Source organism: Olea europaea, unplaced genomic scaffold (assembly GCF_002742605.1).
Source record: "Olea europaea var. sylvestris unplaced genomic scaffold, O_europaea_v1 scaffold2219, whole genome shotgun sequence".
Taxonomy (NCBI): Eukaryota; Viridiplantae; Streptophyta; class Magnoliopsida; order Lamiales; family Oleaceae; genus Olea; species Olea europaea.
Genome location: NW_019240220.1, coordinates 86,407 through 107,245, shown reverse-complemented (window position 1 = coordinate 107,245; position 20,839 = coordinate 86,407). Strand labels below are relative to the sequence as shown.

Below are 20,839 nucleotides of genomic sequence, written 5' to 3'. Positions count from 1 at the left end.
TTTTTAACTTTTATATAGATAAAATCATTTAAAAGTTTGAAACTAAAGTCAAATAAAAAGTTTTTAAAATAAGAAAAAAAATCAATAAACTAAAGTCAAAGTTAAAGACTTGTAAAAGGGAGGAAAAATTAACAAAGCACGGCTAGGCCAACTTGGTAGTTGACCACTTAATTTTCCACTTCATGTCTAGGCATGATATTTTGTTCGCACCTACATAAGCGCTCTTTTTAGAATATTATATAAATGACATGTCTCAAGCATTAATTGTGATATTTGATTCCAAAGAGAAAACTTCCAAAAGAAGGACCAAATAAGAGAGATGATCCCAATTAGCCGGCGTATACTCTTGGAGAGTATATATAGACACAACAAATTATAAAACCACATGAGAGGTTCAAAAATTTAAAGAGATATCTCAATAAATTATGTCATTACGAAAAAAGAATATAATCGAAAAGAAAAATTTATCACAACTCTTTTGCATGTGATGTACCTCTTCATATTATGAATAGCGTGTAGTCGAAATAAATTCGTAGAATCATATAGATAAAAAAAAATGATTGCCAAATAAAATGATGCAATCCTAGCAAAAGTGAACGTATTAGGGAAACTTAAAGCTTTTGGACCTGTAATTCGAATACTTAAAGATGTAATGAAAAGTAAATAAGAAAATGAAGTTTTAACATATAAAGCATGTACGACTCTCAAAATATTAAATTTTGTAAACACCATAGTGCATGTAATCACAATTCTATATCTTATTATTTGACTATGCTTGAAAATTGAAATGCGATTATACCCAACTTATATGGCATGATAATTAATATTATCCTTGAGGAATTTATATGTATGAAACATATAATTAAGGTGATAATATCATGATAGGATATAACACATGTATTGTACTATTTTTTTCTTGACCAAAGTTTTGTCCTATTAATTTTTCTAGACAAGGTCTTTAATGAGGAAAGTTTTATAGCATATTCAGATGAGTAATATACTTTTTTTTTCCTACATTACGATTTCTTCCACAGGATTTTTCCTAGCAAGATTTTAATGGAGCATATTCTTTTTACAATGAATTTACATAATCTAAAGAACGTTTATTGTCAAAATAATACTTTTATATATACAAATTGTATACAATTCTCGAATAGAACAAAAACAGATCATCATACTAACTAAAGTCAAACAAATATTGATAAATATTTTCTTTGAACACGATATTGCTTGAAGACTTTAATAAGACAAAAATAAACACATTTCACAAGAATTTGGATATCGAAGATATTGAAGTACAAGACATGAATGACTCGATACATGAATTTTCATTTGTTGAAGTCATGAAGTAGTTGTACTCTTTTTCCTTAACTCAAGTCTTGTCCCTTTGAATTTTTTTGCTATGGTTTTAACTAGACAACATTTTATTATTTCAATTTTATTGTAATTATTTGTTCTCTTTTCCCTTCATTTGATATTTTTATCCCATTGAATTCTTGCCAAACTAGATTTTTAATGAGATAGTTATTACACAAATATTCATCAAAAAGGAAATGTTATAAAATTATGAGATAATTGTTGATGTATGTTTAGTTTTCTCGGAATACTTAGATAAGTCCTATATACTTTATAAGAGTATTTTTTTGGTATTGTAACTCTTCTTTTTAACATTATAAATATGGATCCATTGTTTGAATTTTCAATCTCTAGTTTTTCTCTTGTTCATATAATTTTATAATATTTAGCAATTTCTTCTAAGATCATATATTTCAACAAGTAACATAGGAAACAACTTCATGGACCACTTGGTTCCATCTCTTGAAACAAATCGACAAGAATCATAATGCATTGGGATATGTGTTAAAAAGTATTAGGACCACTTGGTTCCATTTCGATTGTTATTGAATAAACAATAAGATTTTATTTAAAAAGTAGTCACGTATATAAATGCATTCGATTAATGAGTGGAATATAAAATTTGGTGGTTAATACTTGACGAAAATTTAGTGGATTTTAGTTAAAAAGGTCCTTGAATCTTTGACAAAGAAATTGAAAATTTTTTAGATTTGGGTAATGACAGTTATGATGAATTCCTGATCTTCAATGGAAAAATTAAAGAATGATATTATTTGTGTGATGACAGTTACAATGGTTGACATATTCTCTAAAGTAATCAATGTTGGTTTTTAAGTGCCACACAAGAGAGTCATTGGGTTTTGAGATGTTTGTTATAATTTGACCTTCGTTCAAAGGGGATTTCATTATGTGCCTACAAATTTAACAAGTAAAATACTATCATTAGAGGCATTGGATGAAAAGCACATTGCAATATTCGAGGATGAAGAGGATAATAATGAAAATGGAGTTTTTAATTATTTTTTAGTTAATATTTTTATTTAAATAAACTCGAAATTCAATTCCGATTATGACTTTTAATTTTTGTTACTATCTAGATATTAGTTGTTGTCATTAATTAGATTTTTTAGTTGTTATGTTGTTCTAAATAAGGGATTGTAGCCTCAATGGCAGATAAAGTTGTTTCTTGACTTGAAATAAAAATACTAACTGTTGAGATGTTCTCCAATTTTTCATAAATTCTCGATATTTGATATCTAAAATTAACGAGTCCAAACTCTATATTCGTACGCAAATGAAGGAATTTTTTATGTCTAAAGTTCAGGTATTCTTAAAAATAAATAGAAACTAGAAGGTGATCATTTCTTGATATTTCTTTGATATCAATGAAATTTTGATATCTTATTCATTTATTTATTACTTTTATCGCTTCCACGCTACTTCAGTTCTAATAGATCATTTTGTCTGTTGATTTAAACAAAATTATCAGCAATTGTAGAATTAGCGGTTTTACTCTATTCTATTAATGTTGTAATAGTTACTACAATATTGATTAGGATATAACACTAGTACGCTTAGTAATATATCTGAAATATATTCGATCGGATCATTTTGTATGAGGGTTTCATTCCAGTGCATAATCATTCTAGAGATAATAATATATTTAAAATGATGATAACTGTATATTTAAAATAATGCCCCTGTTTGATGGTCGTTATAAAGAAAAATTGGAGATTAATGATGTTTTGAATAATGATTTTATGAAGAATGTGAGATTAAAAAGTAGAAAAAAGTATTGGACTTACGTGTAGAATATTTTATTGTATGAATACGTGATTGGAAATTAGTATAAAAAATAAAGAATTTTAATTTAAAGAGAGTGTTTAGGTGGCAATTCTATCACAAGTTAACAGTAAAATATAAATATGTAATAAACAAATTACAAGATTTTATAGGAAATGAAATAAATACCCCAATTTCAAGTGAGTAGTCAAATTTCCTTACAATATAAAAAGATAATTCAATTATAAGATGCACTTGTTGACCTATAATTATATTTATAAAATCTCATATCCTAATTATAAATGCTCCATCTTGTATTAATGTATTAGAATGGAAATTTATTAGCATCATATAAGTCATTATTCAAAAAACTATAAAGCATTGTTAGGCGTGAAGGTCAAGCTTCAAACTAGGTGAGCCTAAGCGCAAAAAATTTGTTATATTAATCATTTTAAAATTATTTAATAATTAAAAATAATACATACCTAAATTTAAATTATAAAATACTATATTTATTTAATAATTCCTACAATTATACAATTTTCAAGTTTTTGAAATGCAGAACCTAGGCTATATCTCATAGTTTCAATTTTAAGCTAGACGAGTATTAATTAATAAATTTATAAGAACTTCATACATACTTTCGAAATTTTAAACAAAATGATGTCTCAAAATTATAATTACATTTTGTAGATAGCACCAGCTTAAATCTTATATAATTCTTTATCAAAAAAGTTATTTTTAATTTTTATATAGATAAAATCATTTAAAAGTTTGAAAATAAAGTCAAATGAAAATTTTTCAAAATAAGAAAAAAAATCAATAAACTAAAGTCAAAGTAAAAGGCTTGTAAAAGAGGAGGAAAAATTAACAAAGCACGGCTAGGCCAACTTGGCAGTTGGCCTCTTTATTTTGCGCTTAATTTCCAGGCATGATGTTTCATTCACACCTACATAAGCACTCTTTCTAGAATATTATATAAATAACATGTCTCAAGCATTGTGATATTCGATTCCTATGAGAAAAACTTTCAAAAAAAGGAGCAAATAAGATAGATGATCCCAATTAGATGGCGTATACTCTTGGAGAGTATATATAGACATAACTAATTATAAAACCACATGAGAGGTTCAAAAACTTAAAAGAGTTAAAGTTGAGGTATATCAATAAATTATGTCATTACAAAAAAGAATATAATCGACAAGAAAAAATTATCGACAACTCTTTTGCACGTGATGTACCTCTTCATATTATGAATAACCTGTAATGGAAATAAATTCGTAGAATCATATCGATCAAAGAAATGATTGCCAAATAAAATGATGCAATCCTAGCAAAACTGAACATATTAGAGAAACTTAAAGCTTTTGGACTTGTAATTCGAATACTTAAAGATGTATACTCATATGAAAAGTAAATAAGAAAATGAAGCTTTAACATATAATGCATGTACAATTCTCAAAATATTAAATTTTGTAAAGACCATGGTGCATGTAATCACAATTCTATATCTTATTATTTGACGATGCATGAAATTTGAAATACGATTATACCTAACTCATATGGCATGATTGTTAACATTATCCTCGAGGAATTTAATATGTATGAAACACGTAATTCAGGTGATAATATCATTATAGGATATAACACATGTATTGTACTATTTTTTTCTTGACCAAAGTTTTGTCCTATTAATTTTTCTAGACAAGGTTTTTAATGAGGAAAGTTTTATAGCATATTCAGATGAGTAATATACTTTTTTTCCTACATGAGTGACTCGATACACGAATTTTCATTTGTTGAAGTCAGGAAGTAGTCGTACTCTTTTTCCTTAACTCAGGTCTTGTCCCTTTGAATTTTTTTGATAAGGTTTTAACAAGACAACATTTTATTATTTCAATTTTATTGTAATTATTTGTACTCTTTTCCCTTCATTTGATATTTTTATCCTATTGAATTCTTGCCAAACTAGATTTTTAATGAGATAGTTATTACACAAATAGTTATCAAAAAGGAAATGTTATAAAATTATGAGATAATTGTTGATGTATGTTTAGTTTTATCAGAATACTTAAATAAGTCATATATACTGTATAAGAGTATTTTTTTGGGATTGTAACTCTTCTTTTTAACATAAAATATGGCTCCATTGTTAAATAAATTATGCATTTGAATTTTCAATCTCTATTTTTTCTCTTGTTCATATAATTTTATAATATTTAGCAATTTCTTCTAAGATCATATATTTCAACAAGTAACATAGGAAACAACTTCATGGACCACTTGGTTCCATCTCTCGACACAAATCGACAAGAGTCATAATGCATTGGGATATGTGTTAAAAAGTATTAGGACCACTTGGTTCCATTTCGATTGTTATTGAATAAACAATAAGATTTTATTTAAAGAGTACTTACGTATATAAATGCATTCGATTAATGAGTGGAATATAAAATTAGGTGGTTAATACTTGATGAAAATTTAATGGATTTTAGTTAAGAATGTCCTTGAATCTTTGACAAAGAAATTGAAGAATTTTTAGATTTGGGTAATGACAATTATGATGAATTCCTGATCTTCGATGGAAAAATTAAAGAATGATATTATTTGTGTGATGACAGTTACAATGGTTGACATATTCTCTATCAAAGAATGATATTATTTGTGTGATGACAGTTACAATGGTTGACATATTCTCTACATAAATATTATTTGTACTCTTTTCCCTTCATTTGATATTTTTATCCTATTGAATTCTTGCCAAACTAGATTTTTAATGAGATAGTTATTAAAATTAGGTGGTTAATACTTGATGAAAATTTAATGGATTTTAGTTAAGAATGTCCTTGAATCTTTGACAAAGAAATTGAAGAATTTTTAGATTTGGGTAATGACAATTATGATGAATTCTTGATCTTCGATGAAAAAATTAAAGAATGATATTATTTGTGTGATGACAGTTACAATGGTTGACATATTCTCTATCAAAGAATGATATTATTTGTGTGATGACAGTTACAATGGTTGACATATTCTCTACATAAAGCATGATGTCAACATCTCTTTATAGGTAGTCTAAAGTAATCAATGTTGGTTTTTAAGTGCCACACAAGAGAGTCATTGGGTCTTGAGATGTTTGTTATAATTCGACCTTCGTTCAAAGGGGATTTCATTATGTGCCTACAAATTTAACAAGTAAAATACTATCATTAGAGGCATTGGATGAAAAGCACATTGCAATATTCGAGGATGAAGAGGATAATAATGAAAATGGAGTTTTTAATTATTTTTTAGTTAATATTTTTATTTAAATAAATTAGAAATTCAATTCCGATTATGACTTTTAATTTTTGTTACCATCTAGATATTAGTTGTTGTCGTTAATTAGATTTTTTAGTTGTTATGTTGTTCTAAATAAGGGATTGCAGCCTCAATGGCAGATAAAGTTGTTTCTTGAATTGAAATAAAAATACTAACCGTTGAGATGTTCTCCAATTTTTCATAAACTCTCGATGTTTGATATCTAAAATTAATGAGTCCAAACTCTATATTCGTATGCAAATGAAACAATTTTTGACTTCTATATTTTCGGGTATTCTTAGAAATAAACAGAAACTAGAAGGTGATCATTTTGTGGTATTTTTTTGAAATCAATAAAACTTTGATATCGTATTCGTTTATTTATTACTTCTATCGCTTCAGCGTCACTTTAGTACTGAATAGATTATTTTGTCTGTTAATTCAGATAAATTATCAGCGATTCTAGAATAAGAGGTTTTACTCTATTCTATTAAAGTTGTAATAGTTACTGCTATACTAATTGGGGTATGACACTAGTACGCTTAGTACCATATCTAAAAATATATTGCATCGGATCATTTTGTATAGGAGTTTCATTCCAGTGCATAATCATGCTAGAGATAATAATATATTTAAAATGATGATAACTATGGATTTAAAATTAAGTCTTTGTTTGATGGTCATTATAAAGAAAAATTGGAGAATAATAATGTTTTGAATAGTGATTTTATGAAGAATATGAGATTAAAAAGTAGGAAAAAGTTTTGGATTTACGGGTAGAATATTTTATTGTATGAATACGTGATTGGAAATTAGTATAAAAAATAAAGAATTTTAATTTAAAGAGAGTGTTCAGGTGGCAATTCTATCGCAGGTTAAGAGTAAAATATAAATATGTAATAAACCAATTACAAGATTTTATAGGAAATGAAATAAATACCCCAATTTCAAGTGAGTTGTTGTATAATTTTGTTTCGCAAGTGTACGATCCGTAACAAGTAATAGTGGACCTAAGAGTCCGGTTATCGATCCCACGAGAACTATTTTGTAGCACTTAATTTAATCTTTCTTTAACTACTATTTGACGAATGTAAATCAAAAAAATGATTAAATGTGATTTTTATTTTAAAGACTTAAAAATGTGATTGGAATCAATGAAAAGTGATTGAGAATTCAAACAATAAATAGACGTTAGGGCGGAACAATTTCACCTATTGGTCACCTTTACTTCATAAATCAAGATTCATAAAATCTAAGGTAGTGTTCGGTCGAATTCTTCTATTGTATTCAACTTACCCCTCTCGAGTTCTCATTGAGCCTACTTAATTAGTTTAATTCCATATCTCTATGCAAATTAAATTTAATTAAACGAAACATTGGTTCTAAGAATTCACACACGACCGCAGCAATCAATATAGGTATCTCTACACATTATATCAATTTACCGGATTTTAACATGTGGTCTAAACAAATAATCCGCATCTCTGCGCAATCATTGATCATAAATCATCTAATTAGTGATCAAGTAATTAAATGTATTAAGAACAATATTAAAATCAACACATGAAATAAAAAAGTACTAGAATCTCAATTGCATGAAATAAAGGGTTCCAAAAGATTACATTGTTCGCCCTAACATGAAATTTAACTACTCATAATAATGGAAGAAAAATAGGAGATTGTCTTAGAATACATCACCGAGTTTGAAATAAAGATGTGGAAGAAAAAGTGGAATTCTTGCACCAAGATCTCCTTCCTCTTCCAATGAGTGCTTCCAATCTTCAATTCTTGGTGTTAATCTTCTTAAATTTCTCCCTTGAATCTCCCTTCTTGTTGTTTTTCTCTCCAATATGTCAAGAACGCGTGGCTTGATCCCATAGATTTTTTTAGTGTGCGGCTCCCCCCCTCATTTAGGTCTTCAATCTTGTGTTTATATTGTCTTGGAGTTTAGGGAAAGATTTGGAGATGAGTTGGGCCGAAAAAGAATGGTAAAAACCTAAAAAAATTACTCTCGCACGGCGGCGCCTAGGCGCTGTGATTTGGGAGCCTAGGCGCTGACTTTCTGTCAAAATTTCAGCATCATGGCGCCTAGGCGCTGAGGACTACTTCGGTTGCACTGGACAGCTTTCAGTATTTTTATCATAACTTTTTCGTTCAATATCCAATTGAAGTGATTCAAGATGCGTTGGAAAGCTAATTCAAAGGACTACAATTTTTCTTCAGGAATCATTCCCCAATTCGATCGTTTTCTATGTCAAAAATGAGTCTAAATGTGAGACGAAAACTCTGGCGCAAAACTTTTTGGTTGGAAAATGATTTATGATCATATCTTGACTAAATATGATCCCTTTGACACCTTCCTTTGTCCAATTGGCTTCTAGAACTCTCGGATCTTCATTTCAAGTTTCGACACGACTTTTGATTAATTATATTTTAATCCTCGAACTTTGGATCTCTTACGTTTTGGTCATTTCATCCAATTTCGCTAGCTTTTGCCTATTTCCTTCATTTGACCTCTTTTAGCTCTAGTTTTCTCCATTTCCATCAATCTACAAAACAACACCAAAATCACTTGTTAGCACTTCTAAAATACTCTCCAAGATAGCAAAATCATGAAATTAATGGCATAATATAATGAGTGTAAATCACTCATCATGAGTCGTTAAATTTCCTTATGTTGTATAACTAGATTATTTAATTTATATGTATTTTCAATACTGATCAGTTTAGGGTTGAGTTTTCCAGCGAAATCCTGATTCGAAGTCTAATATACTTCTTTATGGAAGAGGGTAGGAAGAGAAAATTAGATGGGGGATTATGTTGGAAAGATTCAAAAAGGCGGGAATGAGTTGAATTTATAGGCGTAAGGGTAGAGTAACGTTGATGTGGTTGTTAACACCATTGTGGAAATGTCTAGTTGTTCACTCTAAACAAAATCCCTCATCCATCGTCTGAGATTCCTTGCTCTCAACCGACCACTGAATTATGGTGGAACTTTATCTTTCAAAATGACGATGATGGTCGATCGATTATGACAACTAATTCACATGATGTGTCCATACTCACACTAGTTTTATCAATGTCCCAAATTAGCATGCGTGGAGGGCTCTTGGGCTCTTGAGGGTCAGTCAAGAGGTGTTCCTGGACATGTATCACCCCTTCAACAGTATGAAACATGACGTCACGCTGTCAATTTTGTGACATCACGCTTCGATCAAATGTCTTTTCGTTCCTTTCATCAGTACACACGGTCATAATTGAAAAATTTTCTAAAGGAAAAAGTTATATTAAAGGCTCTATGATTATTCTCATTTATTCGACTGAAATTTATACAAAGTGCTGTAGTACAATTGGAACAAATTAAAGAATGATTGCAAAGGTTAATAAACTAAATAATAAGGATTTTACAGCCTTCTTCAATTCTCTTGTGAGTGATTTGATCATATGGAGATTGATTGATTCTTTTCTTTATTTGCTGAGATTTTCGAGATCAACTTTCTTTAGTGGATGGCTTAATCGATTCTTGTCTAAGATATCAGATTGTCAGCTTCATTGTCAGTATTACGAAGATCACCGTCATCACCCTTACAGTCTTTCTTTTCCTTAATATTTGATACTTGCCTTTTGTCATGCTCCTTCAAGTTGTGGTGTGGGAAGGAATGAACACCCAATTTGCTTTGAAAAAATTGAAATGGAGTCTTGCCCAAAGGCTTGGTAAAGACATCAGCTGGTTGAGACAATGAGGATATATAACATGTGACTAGGTGTCCCATAACAACCTTTTCATGAACAAAATGATAATCTAGTTCGATGGGTTTGGAACGTGCATGGAACATGGGATTTATGGTCATATAAAGTGCACTCACATTATCATAAAAGAGTTGGGACGGCTTAGAAATTTGAACACCAATGTCTCACAGAATATAGGTCAACCAAGTTAATTCAACTTTGGTCAAGGCCATCGAACGATATTCAGCTTCTGAACTTGATCATGCAACTGTAGCTTACTTCTTTGAGCACCAACAAACACAATTTGCACCAAGAAATACACAAAAACCTGATGTACTCCTTTTTGTATTGGGACAACCACCCCAATCTGCATCACTAAAGGCATAAAGAGTAAGAGAAATTTGAGAAAGATACCTAATGCCAAAAGTCTGAGTTCTATCGAGATATCTTAGAATACGCTTAACACTCTTTAAGTTTGCCAATGTTGGACTACTAAAATGCTGACAATCTTTGTTGACTGCATATGTAATATCTGGCCTAGTGAAGGAAAGATATTTTAAGGCACCAACTATGCTTCTAAATAAAGTTGCATCCACACTAATTGAATCTGATGATTTGAACTTATTTTGAAGTGTCACAGGTGTTGCTTGAGAATTGCTCTCCAACATTTTAGTTCGAGATAGGAGTTCATGTATGTATTTTTGTTGTGAAAGGAGGACGCCACTAGGAAATGACTTGACCTCCCGGTACCAATAAAGTAATGTAAGTAACCAAGATCTTTTATGGAAAATTCGGTTCCAAGCTTCATTATTAGATCTATAATGAAGCTATCATCATTCCCTGCAAGTGGAATATCATCCACGTAGACAAGCAATATAACATTATACCATTCTGATTATATATGTAAAGAAATAGATCAGCTTTGCCACAAAAAAGCCAAGATGAAGAAAATATTGTGAGAGATGGTCAAACCAGGCACGTGGTGCTTGTTTAAGACCATAGAGAGATTTCATAAGAGACAAACATGATCAGTTTAGTGTTATCAACGAATCCAGGAGGCTGCTCCATGTAAACAAGTTCCTTGAGATGACCATGCAGGAAAGCATTCTTGACATCAAATTGCTACATTTTCCAATTAAATGTGAGAGATAAAGCAATGACTAGTTGAATTGTTGTTGGCTTCATAACTGGATTAAAAGTCTCATCATAATTGATAGAAGAAATATTGGAACAAAAAGGAAGAAAGTTGAATATATACTGATGAATAATCAGCTTCCATACATACAACACGGATGGAAGCTAGGACAATATAACAAAAGCATTCTAGCACATTTTTCAACCACTATCTACCTGCTACAGCTTTAATTCTGATCAGAGTACGTGAGCTTATATTAGACCATACTTTGACAGATTTTTTATTACAAAAGGACCATAATTTAGACTAGAAATAAGTACTACAAAATACAAGAATTTTGAAAGCAAAAGTGCCAAACCAATGTCAATATTCCTCCTTGACACTTTTGCTGGAAATACCAAGGCATATTCTCAATGTTTCAAACTTTCTTTTGGACAAGGACTTTGTAAGGATATCAGCATACTGATCCTTTTAAATTGCAATGCACCAGCTTCACATCCAGCCTTTGTTGAGCTTCCTTGATTGAGTGATATTTCATTTTTATTTGTTTTGTTCTTCCATAGAACACGGGGTTCTTCACCATTGCAACGGCTGATTGGTTATCACAATAGATGATTTTTGCATCTGCTTGTTTTTGCTCAAGATCCTCCAGCATTTTCCTCAACCAAACAGCTTGATTGGTGGCCTCAGATGCAACTATGTACTCTGCTTCAGCAGTTAATTGTGCCAAAGTTTTTTGCTTCATTGAATTCTAGCAAACAACACTTGAACCAACATAAAACACATAGCCAGAAGTGCTTTTTATGTCATCAGCTAAACCAGCCCAGTTACTATTAGTGAATCCAGTTAAAACCAAATTTTCTGATTTTCTAAACCAAATTCCCAGCTCTTCACTTCCTGTTATGTACCTTAGAACTCTTTTTGCAGCTTGGAAATGGATTTCAGTTGGTTCTTGTCTAAATCTGGAGAGTATATTTGCAGCATATGTAACATCAGGCCTTGTGATGGTTAGATACAACAAACATCCAACCATACTCCTATAGATTTTTTCATCAGTTTTCATGGCTCCATCTTCCTTCATCAGCTTTGAATTTTGTACCAAAGGAGTGCTAACTGATTTACAATTCTCCATATTGAATTTCTTCAATACTTTCATGGCATACCTTCTTTGGCAAACAAAAATCCCTTGTCGTATATGATCAATCTCCATGCCAAGAAAATATTGCATCTTCCCCAGATCTGTTATGTCAAAAGCCCTCTTCAATTCTTCTTTCACATCTCCAAACAATATGCAATTGCTACCTATTATTAATAGATCATCTACATACAAGGATATGATGATCATTTCTTCCTCCACATGCTTTATGTAAAGAGTTTGTTCATTCACACTTTTAACAAAGCCAAGGCTACATAAGTGATCATCAATTCTACTATACCAGGCTTTTAGAGCCTGCTTCAAGCTATACAAATCCTTTTTTAACAAATAGACCTTATTTTCTTCCCCTTCCACTAAGAACCTTCAGGTTGATCAATATATATTTCTTCATTCAAGTATCCATTTAGGAAGGCAGACTTCACACCCAACTGGTGTATCTTCCAATCTCTTTGAGCTGCAATAGCAAACAGCAATCTTATGGTTTCACATCTTGCAATTGGAGCAAATGTATCAGAAAAATCAACTCCATATTGTTGGGCATAACCTTTCACAACTAATCTGGCTTTGAATTTATTGATAGATCCATCAGAATTTATCTTGGTTTTGAAGACCCATTTAACTTCAATAACATTTTTATTCTTTGGTCTATCAACCAGCTCCCATGTTTCATTCTTTTCAATCATTTTTAGTTCCTCCTTTATTGCCGCCAACCAATCTTGTGAACTTACAGTTTCAGCAAAATTTGATGGCTCTAGCACAACTAAATTACATCTTGCATATACGTCAGCAAAAGGCCTAATTCTTAGTATAACATTCTCATAATCTGAGTCACTATCATGTTCTGGCTCATTTGGTTCATCCTCATCCGTGATAGTATTTTCATTTCCATGAGAAACTAGCCTTAGAATTTGCAAATTATCCAAGGTACTTGCTTTCCAGTTCCATGAAGATCCTTCATCCACTTTAATATCCCTGCTGGATATGATTTTCTTGGTTTGTGGATTGTATAACCTAAACTCCTTGGCATTGCCACAATATCCAACCAAAATACCAATTTTAGCTTTTTGACTAAGCTCATCTCTTTTTGCATTTGGAATGTGGGCGTAACAAATACTTCCAAACACTTTTAGATGAGCAACATCAGGTTTAACTCCATACCAAGCTTCATAAGGTGTTTTCCTATCTAAAGCTTTTGTAGGAAGTCTATTGAGAAGATATGTGGCTGTATTTACAGCTTCTGCCCAGAATTCTCTTGGAAAATTCTTCTCAATCATCAGACATCTAGCCATCTCCATCATTGTCCTGTTCTTTCTCTCACACACACCATTTTACTGAAGAGAATATGGAATTGTCAGCTGATGTTTGATCCCTATATCATCACAAATTTATCAAATTGATCATACCTATATTTAGTCCCATTATCCATTTTGATGGCCTTGATTTTGCAATCACTCTCTTTTTCCACCAGATTCTTGAACTTTTGAAATGTGGCTGCCACTTCAGATTTTGATTTTAAGAAATAAACCTAGCACATCCTTGTTAGATCATCAATAAAGAGTACAAAATACTTGCTGCCATTGAGAGTTTGTGATCTCATTGGACCACATACATCTGAATGGATCAATTCCAGTTTATTCGAGGCTCTCCTTGACTGATTTTTAGGAAATGGCAGTTTGGTTTGTTTACCCCTTTGAAACACATCACACACAAAAGCTTTATCACATACATCTGGCATATTTTCAACAAGCTCTATTTTATGCAATTGTTTGAGTAAAGTGTAATTTGCATGACCAAATCATTTGTGTCAAAGTGAGGACACATCAACAGAACTTCAGTATGCATGAGTGACTACATTTTTCCATTCTAAAGAGAAGCTTCTTTGCTTCATCTCTACAGTTATCAGTTCATGGTCATTTGAATCTAATATGGTGCATCCATTGCCCTTAAAAATCAATGTATATTTCTTCGCAATCAATTGGCCAACACTAATTAAATTCTAGTCTATATTAGGCACATAGAGAACATCAGTAATAAGATTAGTACCTGATGAAGTTTGTATTGAAACCACACCAATTCTTTTCACTTCCACATGTTCTCCATTGCCAACCTTGACCTTTGATTTGTAAGTGTTATTCAGCTCAACAAAAATACTGGGATCTGAAGTCATGTGGTGAGTACATCCACTATCCAGCAACCAAGTTTCAACATTGCCGCTAGCTTTAAAATTGATAGCAGTGAACAAATGTTCTTCCTAGGGTTGTTGTTGATTTTTCGCCATTTTGAGGCTTTGCTTGCTTCTCATTTAAATTTTTACACACTTTTTGAACGTGTCCAAATTGCTTACAATTTCGGCATTGAACATCAGATCTATACCAACACCATTTGGGAGAGTATTCTTTTTTTTGCAATGAACACAGAGAGGATAAACTCCACTTTTGCCGGCACTCTTGTTATTTTCCACCTTCTTCTTTCCATCTTGTTGCTTTCTAGCACCAAAATTTGTTTGAGCTTTATGTTTTCCTTTGGCAAATAAAGCTCCTTCTACTTGTTCTTCTTGCCTCATTAGTCTTCTCTGTTCTGTGGCTTGAAGAGCATTCACAAGTTCAGATAACGTTATGGTGGACAGGTCCCTTGAATCTTCAGGAGAAGAGATTTTTGCCTCAAATTTTTCAGGTAAGCTGATCAACACTTTCTCTACAATCCTCCTATCAGGTAAATCATTCCCCAAAAGCCTTATTTGGTTCACCACTTTTATCAACCTATCTGAATATTCTTTAACTGATTCTGAGTCCTTCATTTTCAAGGTTTCATACTCCCTTCTCAACTTTAGAACTTTCATCTACCTTGTTCTTACATTACCCCTAAATTCTTCTTGTAATCTATCCCAAGCATCCTTGGCTGTCTCACAAGTGATTATCCTGGTGAAGATTGCATCAGAAACGACTGTTTGAATGTAAGAAAAGGCCTTGAACTTCTTTGCAACCTCCTCACTATGTTGCTTCAGCTGAGGAATAGTTGGATTTGCTCTAAGAGGTGGTGGTTCACAAACTGTTTGTTTTATTTCCCATAGGTTGGATGCTTTCAGGTAAGCCTTCATTTTTGCTGTCCAAAAGTCATAATTTTCTCCTGTAAGCACTGAAGGTAGGGGTGCTGAGAAACCACTTGAAACCATCCTCAAAACTCACAAAATCAATAGGCTAACTTTGGTGAAAGGCTGCTGGTTTTTTTAAGAACCTATTAGAGAGTTTTCCAGCTTCTTTTAAGATTTGAAGCACTGATACCATTGATAGAAAAAATATTGGAACAAAGAGGAAGAAAGTTCAATATATTCTGATGAATAATTAGCTTCCATACACACAACACGGTTGAAAGCTAAAACAATATAACAAAAGGATTCTAGCACATTTTTCAACCACTATCTACCTGCTATAGCCTTAATTATGATTAGAGTACATGAGCTTATATTAGACCATACTTTGATAGATTTTTTATTACAAAAGGACCATAATTTAGACTAGAAATATGTACTACAAAATACAAGACTTTCGACAGCAAAAGTGTCAAACCAATGTCAATAATAATCAAGCCCTGGTACTTGTGGGAATCCCTCTACTACAAGTCAAGTCTTGAATTGATCTATAGTCCCATATTATTTTGTTTTAATTCGATAAACCCATTTGGATACTACAACATTGACATCCTTTGGACGAGGAACTCGTTCCCAGGTATTGAAATCATACAAGGCTTGCAATTCTTCTTACATTGCATGAACCGAATGAGGATACTTCAAAACTCTCTTCAAAGTCTTTGGCTCAGATATTAATGGCTCTTAATTATTTTCAACTGTAACAAGTACAAATCCTTAAGATATGAAGGAGGCCCTATGCTACATACTTGATGAGCATAAGGAGCAATCTCTATAGTTTGTTGTTGAGAGTTTTCACAATTTGATACAATGATATCACCTAGTATTCACTATGAGTGTTGTTGTGGCTCTTCGAGCGGTGGAAAAATAGTTGGAGAATTTAATTCACTAACATCTAAATGGTCTTGATTCTTAGTTTGAGATTCTTCATGACTATCGATAGAATGATCTGAAAGAAGTAAATCTGATCTTGCAATTATGTCACCATCACAACAATTAAGATAAGGAACATTAGTTTCTATAACTAAAGGTGCAGGAGAACTTGAGTTTGAATTTTTATTGGAGTTGATCCATTCATCAGTTGAGGGAAACTCTGATAAATCAAAGTGATGTTGTACAGGTACTTCTGTTATGGCCTTGAATGGAAAGATGCTTTCATTGAAGACAACATGTCTAGAGATATACGCTTTTTTTTGTAATAGGTTCCAAGCAACAATATCCCTTATGAATGGGGCTGTGTCCAATGAAAACACTAGGGTATGACTTTTCTTGAAAATTATGAGCCTCTTTGATGACGCAAAGAAGGAAAACATTTGACAACCAAACACTCGCAAGCCATTGTAATTTGGGTATCTTTTGTAAAATTTGTAGAAAGGACTCTCATTATTCAAACTTCACAATGGCAACCTGTTAATCAAATGTACTGTAGTGGAAAAAGCTTCAACCCACCATGATAACGGTAGATTAGCATGAAATATCATAGTAAGCCCTATTTCTGTCACATATTTTTGTTTATGTTCTACTACTCAATTTTGTTCTGGAGTTCCAAGACAAAATAAATGTAACTCAATTCAACAATAAGCAAGATGATCAATAAATTCTTTTGAATTGAACTCTCCTCCTCCATCACACTAAAATATTTTGATTTTCTTGTCAAACTGATTTTCCACTAGTTTCTGAAATTTCTTAAAGCATTCAAAAAGTTTAGATTTCCCTTTTAAAGGATATAGCCATGTGAATCGCGAAAAATCATAAACAAATAATGCATAATACCTAAAGTTCTGATTAGAAGCCAAAAGAGCTGGTCCCCAAATATCATAATGTATTTTATCAAATGGAAACTTTGAGATTTTATTAGAATGCTTTAAAAGTAATTTATAACCTTTTCCCAATCTGACAACTAAAGCATATAGGAGGTTTAGCTATCCAATGAGAGATGTCAATAACATTTTTCTCTTTTAATAAAGATATTATCTTTAGATGGGGAATGACCGAGTCGTTGATGCCAAATAGTTGAAGTTGAACCACTTATTGCACTCAAAGCTTCATGGAAATTGCCATCCAGAGCATATAATTGTCCCTTCTTATACCCCTTCACGATTATCCTTTGATTTTGATCCATAACAACAAAGTTAGAATATGTGAATTCAAATGAGCAAATATCATTTGAAGTTAGCTTTCTAACAGAAAGTAAGTTCTTTTTCAATTCTGGAACCACTAGAACATTGTTCAGTTTTAAATTTTCCTCTTTTGAAGTAATACTTGTATTACCAATATGAGAAATGTGGAATCTTGTACCATCTTCCAAAACTACCATATCATTTCCTTTATATGGCTCGACAGTAGAAAGATTACCTGCATTATTAGTCATGTGCGAGGTAGCTCCAGAGTCTACATAAAAGGAGGGATCATTTCCATTATTAAAGGTGAGAGCAGCCTGTGCTTGTGGAACTTCGTCACTTCGATAAGAATAGTTAAATCAATATCAACAATTGATTACAACTTGGTTCAACTTACCACAAATATGGCAAGTAACATTACCAGATTGGTTATTTGCACGCTGAATGTTATCTTCATTATTTTCCTAACCTTGTAGATGACTTTGATTATTAAATGGTTGTATAGAATTTTGCCTAGAGCTAGAGTTGTGTCGACTGCCATTTTGTAAATTATAGTTGCCGTAGGTGTGGATCGTCTACCACGAGAAATAAACTGGTTTCTTCGACCACTAGGACCTTCTCTTCCACGACTACGTTGGCCAAAAAATGCTTGAGCATGCTCAATATACACCTTTTCCTCCACTGTGTGTGTAGCCAATGTTTGACCTTCCATGACAAACTCGCTAAAAGTTGGGAATGATGGTTTGGAGAGCATAGCTATTAGGAAGTCCATGTATTGGCTTCCAAGTCCTCTAGCAAACAGGAAAACCTTATCAAGGCCAGGGATAGGTTTCTTAATTGTGGCATGATTGTTGTAAATTGACTAAAAATCCTTCAAATATTCAGTGACAGTGCGAGTTCCTTTAAAAACATTTATTAACGTGTGCTTCAAATTTCACTCATTATCTACTGTAGAAGGGAGAAACTGTGTTCTAGGGGTGTAGAAACCTCATAGGAAGCATTTGCTTCTTCGAAAAGCAAGCTAATCACATCTTCTTTCATGGAGCCTAGGAACCATGAAGTTAGCAAACTATTGTTAGTACTCTATGATCTATATTTAGGATTTGGAGTCTTGATTCCTTTCTCATCCAAGTTTTCCATGTCTAGTTTATCAACAAGATGGTGGTACAAACCAAGGCCATGAACTAGAGGGATGATTTGTGGATGCCATAGGATGAAATTGGAATTGCTTAGTTTAATAGAAATTTAATTGGAGCATTGGTGAAAGGTTTGGAGGTTGAGTTTAGGTTCTTCTTTTGGAATAGAAGAAGATGAAGACACTTTATTTTGGAGTATGCTTGCAGTTAAAGGCTCTAATACCATGAAAAATTTTCTTAAAAAAATTATATTTATTAATATTAGTTTGTCACTTTTGCTGAAACAATTTGTAGTGTCTTTATGTATTAAAATTAAGTCCATGTAATGTTTATTTTGGTGATTAAAATGTCTATCAAAGTATGGTCTTAGGCTGTCCACAGTATGGTAGTGGTTGGTAGGAAGTTGTTGACCAAAAGCAAGGTTAACCTTTTGTGTAGTTGTTGGTTATGGATGAATTGATGTAACTCATTTTCCTTTTCAGAATTAATCTTTTCTTCCTCTTAGTGTTACAATTCCTTCAGTGGTATCAGAGCAATAAGGATCTTGGAAGAAAAAAAAGGGAATAAAACAAAAAAAGAGAGAAAACAAGTGAGGAAATCTCAACCAAAACATTTTTCACCATTTCAGCAAAAATCATATCTGAGAGTGATGGCTTCAATTAGTTTATCAGGTCTACTACCTTCAGTGTTTACAGGGGAGAACTACGATTTTTCGGCTGCAAAGATGAAGGCTTACTTGAAAGCATATGATCTATGGGAGATCACAAAATCAGGTATTGAACCACCTCCTCTAAGTGAAAATCCTACTATTGCTCAATTGAAGCAACATAGTGAGGAGGTTGCAAAAAAGTTCAAGGTTTGTCTTGCATCCAATCTATCGTTTCTGATGCAATATTCATTAGGATTATAACTTATGAGACAGCAAAGGAAGCTTGGGACAGATTGCAAGAAGAGTATAGAGGCAATGCAAGAACAAGGCAAATGCAAGTTTTAAATTTAAGAAGGGAGTATGAAACCTTGAAGATGAAAGACTCAGAATCGGTCAAAGAATATTCTGATAGACTGATGAGAGTGGTGAATCAAATAAGGTTGTTAGGAGATGACTTACCTAACAAGAGAGTTGTGGAGAAGGTGCTGATCAGTTTGCTAGAAAAATTTGAGGCAAAAATCTCTTCTCTTGAAGACTCTAAAGACCTGTTTTCTATAACCTTGTTTGAGTTGGTTAATACCTTGCAAGCTACTGAGCAAATGAGGCTAATGAGACAGGAAGAATAGGTAGAAGGTGCCTTGTTTGTTAAAGGAAAACACAAAGTGCAAACAAGCTATGGTGTGAAGAAGCATCAGCAAGAGAAGAAGAGAGTTGAAGGCAGCAAAGCTGCTGATAAAAGTGATGCCTATCCACCTTGTCCTCATTGCAAAAAAATCGGCCATTCTCCAAAATGGTGTTGGTACATGCCAGGAGTTCAGTGCAAGGGTTGTAAACAATTTGGACATGTTCAAAAGGTGTGCAAAAATATCAAGGAAAAGCAATCCAAGCAACTGGCACAGGTTGCTGAAAATCAGCAACAAGATCAGCAAGAAGAACACTTATTCACAGCTACAAATCACAAGATGTGTAGTGATGTTGGAACATGGTTGTTGGATAGTGGTTACATACATCATATGACTTCAGATTCCAGCATCTTTGTCAAACTTGAAAGCAATTATAAATCAAAAGTGAAGGTGGGAAATGGTGAGTATGTCAAAGTGGATGGGATTGGTGTGATTTTTGTGTAGACTTCAATAGGTATTAAGTACATTTTGATGTCCATTTTGTGCCAAACATAGATCAAAACTTAGTTAGTGTAGGTCAGTTAATTGAGAAAAATTATACACTCATATTCAAAGATAATTGTTGCATTATAATGGATAGAAATGGAAATGAAGTGATGACAGTTCAAATGAAACAAAGAAGTTTTCCTTTAGAATGGAAAAATATGT

At 32.4% G+C, this 20,839-nt stretch overlaps 1 protein-coding gene across 1 annotated transcript; it reads left to right on the top strand.

Annotated features, from left to right (window-relative positions):
• Positions 1–19,508: 19,508 nt before the first annotated feature.
• On the top strand, positions 19,509–20,635 carry LOC111380868. Its single transcript, XM_023004530.1, has 3 exons — positions 19,509–19,708; positions 19,762–19,990; positions 20,135–20,635. The coding sequence occupies exons 1-3, from the start codon at positions 19,509–19,511 to the stop codon at positions 20,633–20,635; spliced, it is 930 nt and encodes a 309-aa protein (XP_022860298.1).
• The last annotated feature ends 204 nt before the right edge of the window (positions 20,636–20,839 follow it).

What these genes read in the sequence shown, in the direction of transcription:
- LOC111380868 (XM_023004530.1), top strand. Translation starts at nt 19,509, where the DNA reads ATGGCTTCAATTAGTTTATCAGGTCTACTACCTTCAGTGTTTACAGGG. An exon ending in AGTGAGGAGGTTGCAAAAAA is followed by an intron (nt 19,709 to 19,761) that starts GTTCAAGGTTTG and finishes AATATTCATTAG; the next exon opens with GATTATAACTTATGAGACAG. An exon ending in ACAAGAGAGTTGTGGAGAAG is followed by an intron (nt 19,991 to 20,134) that starts GTGCTGATCAGT and finishes CAGGAAGAATAG; the next exon opens with GTAGAAGGTGCCTTGTTTGT.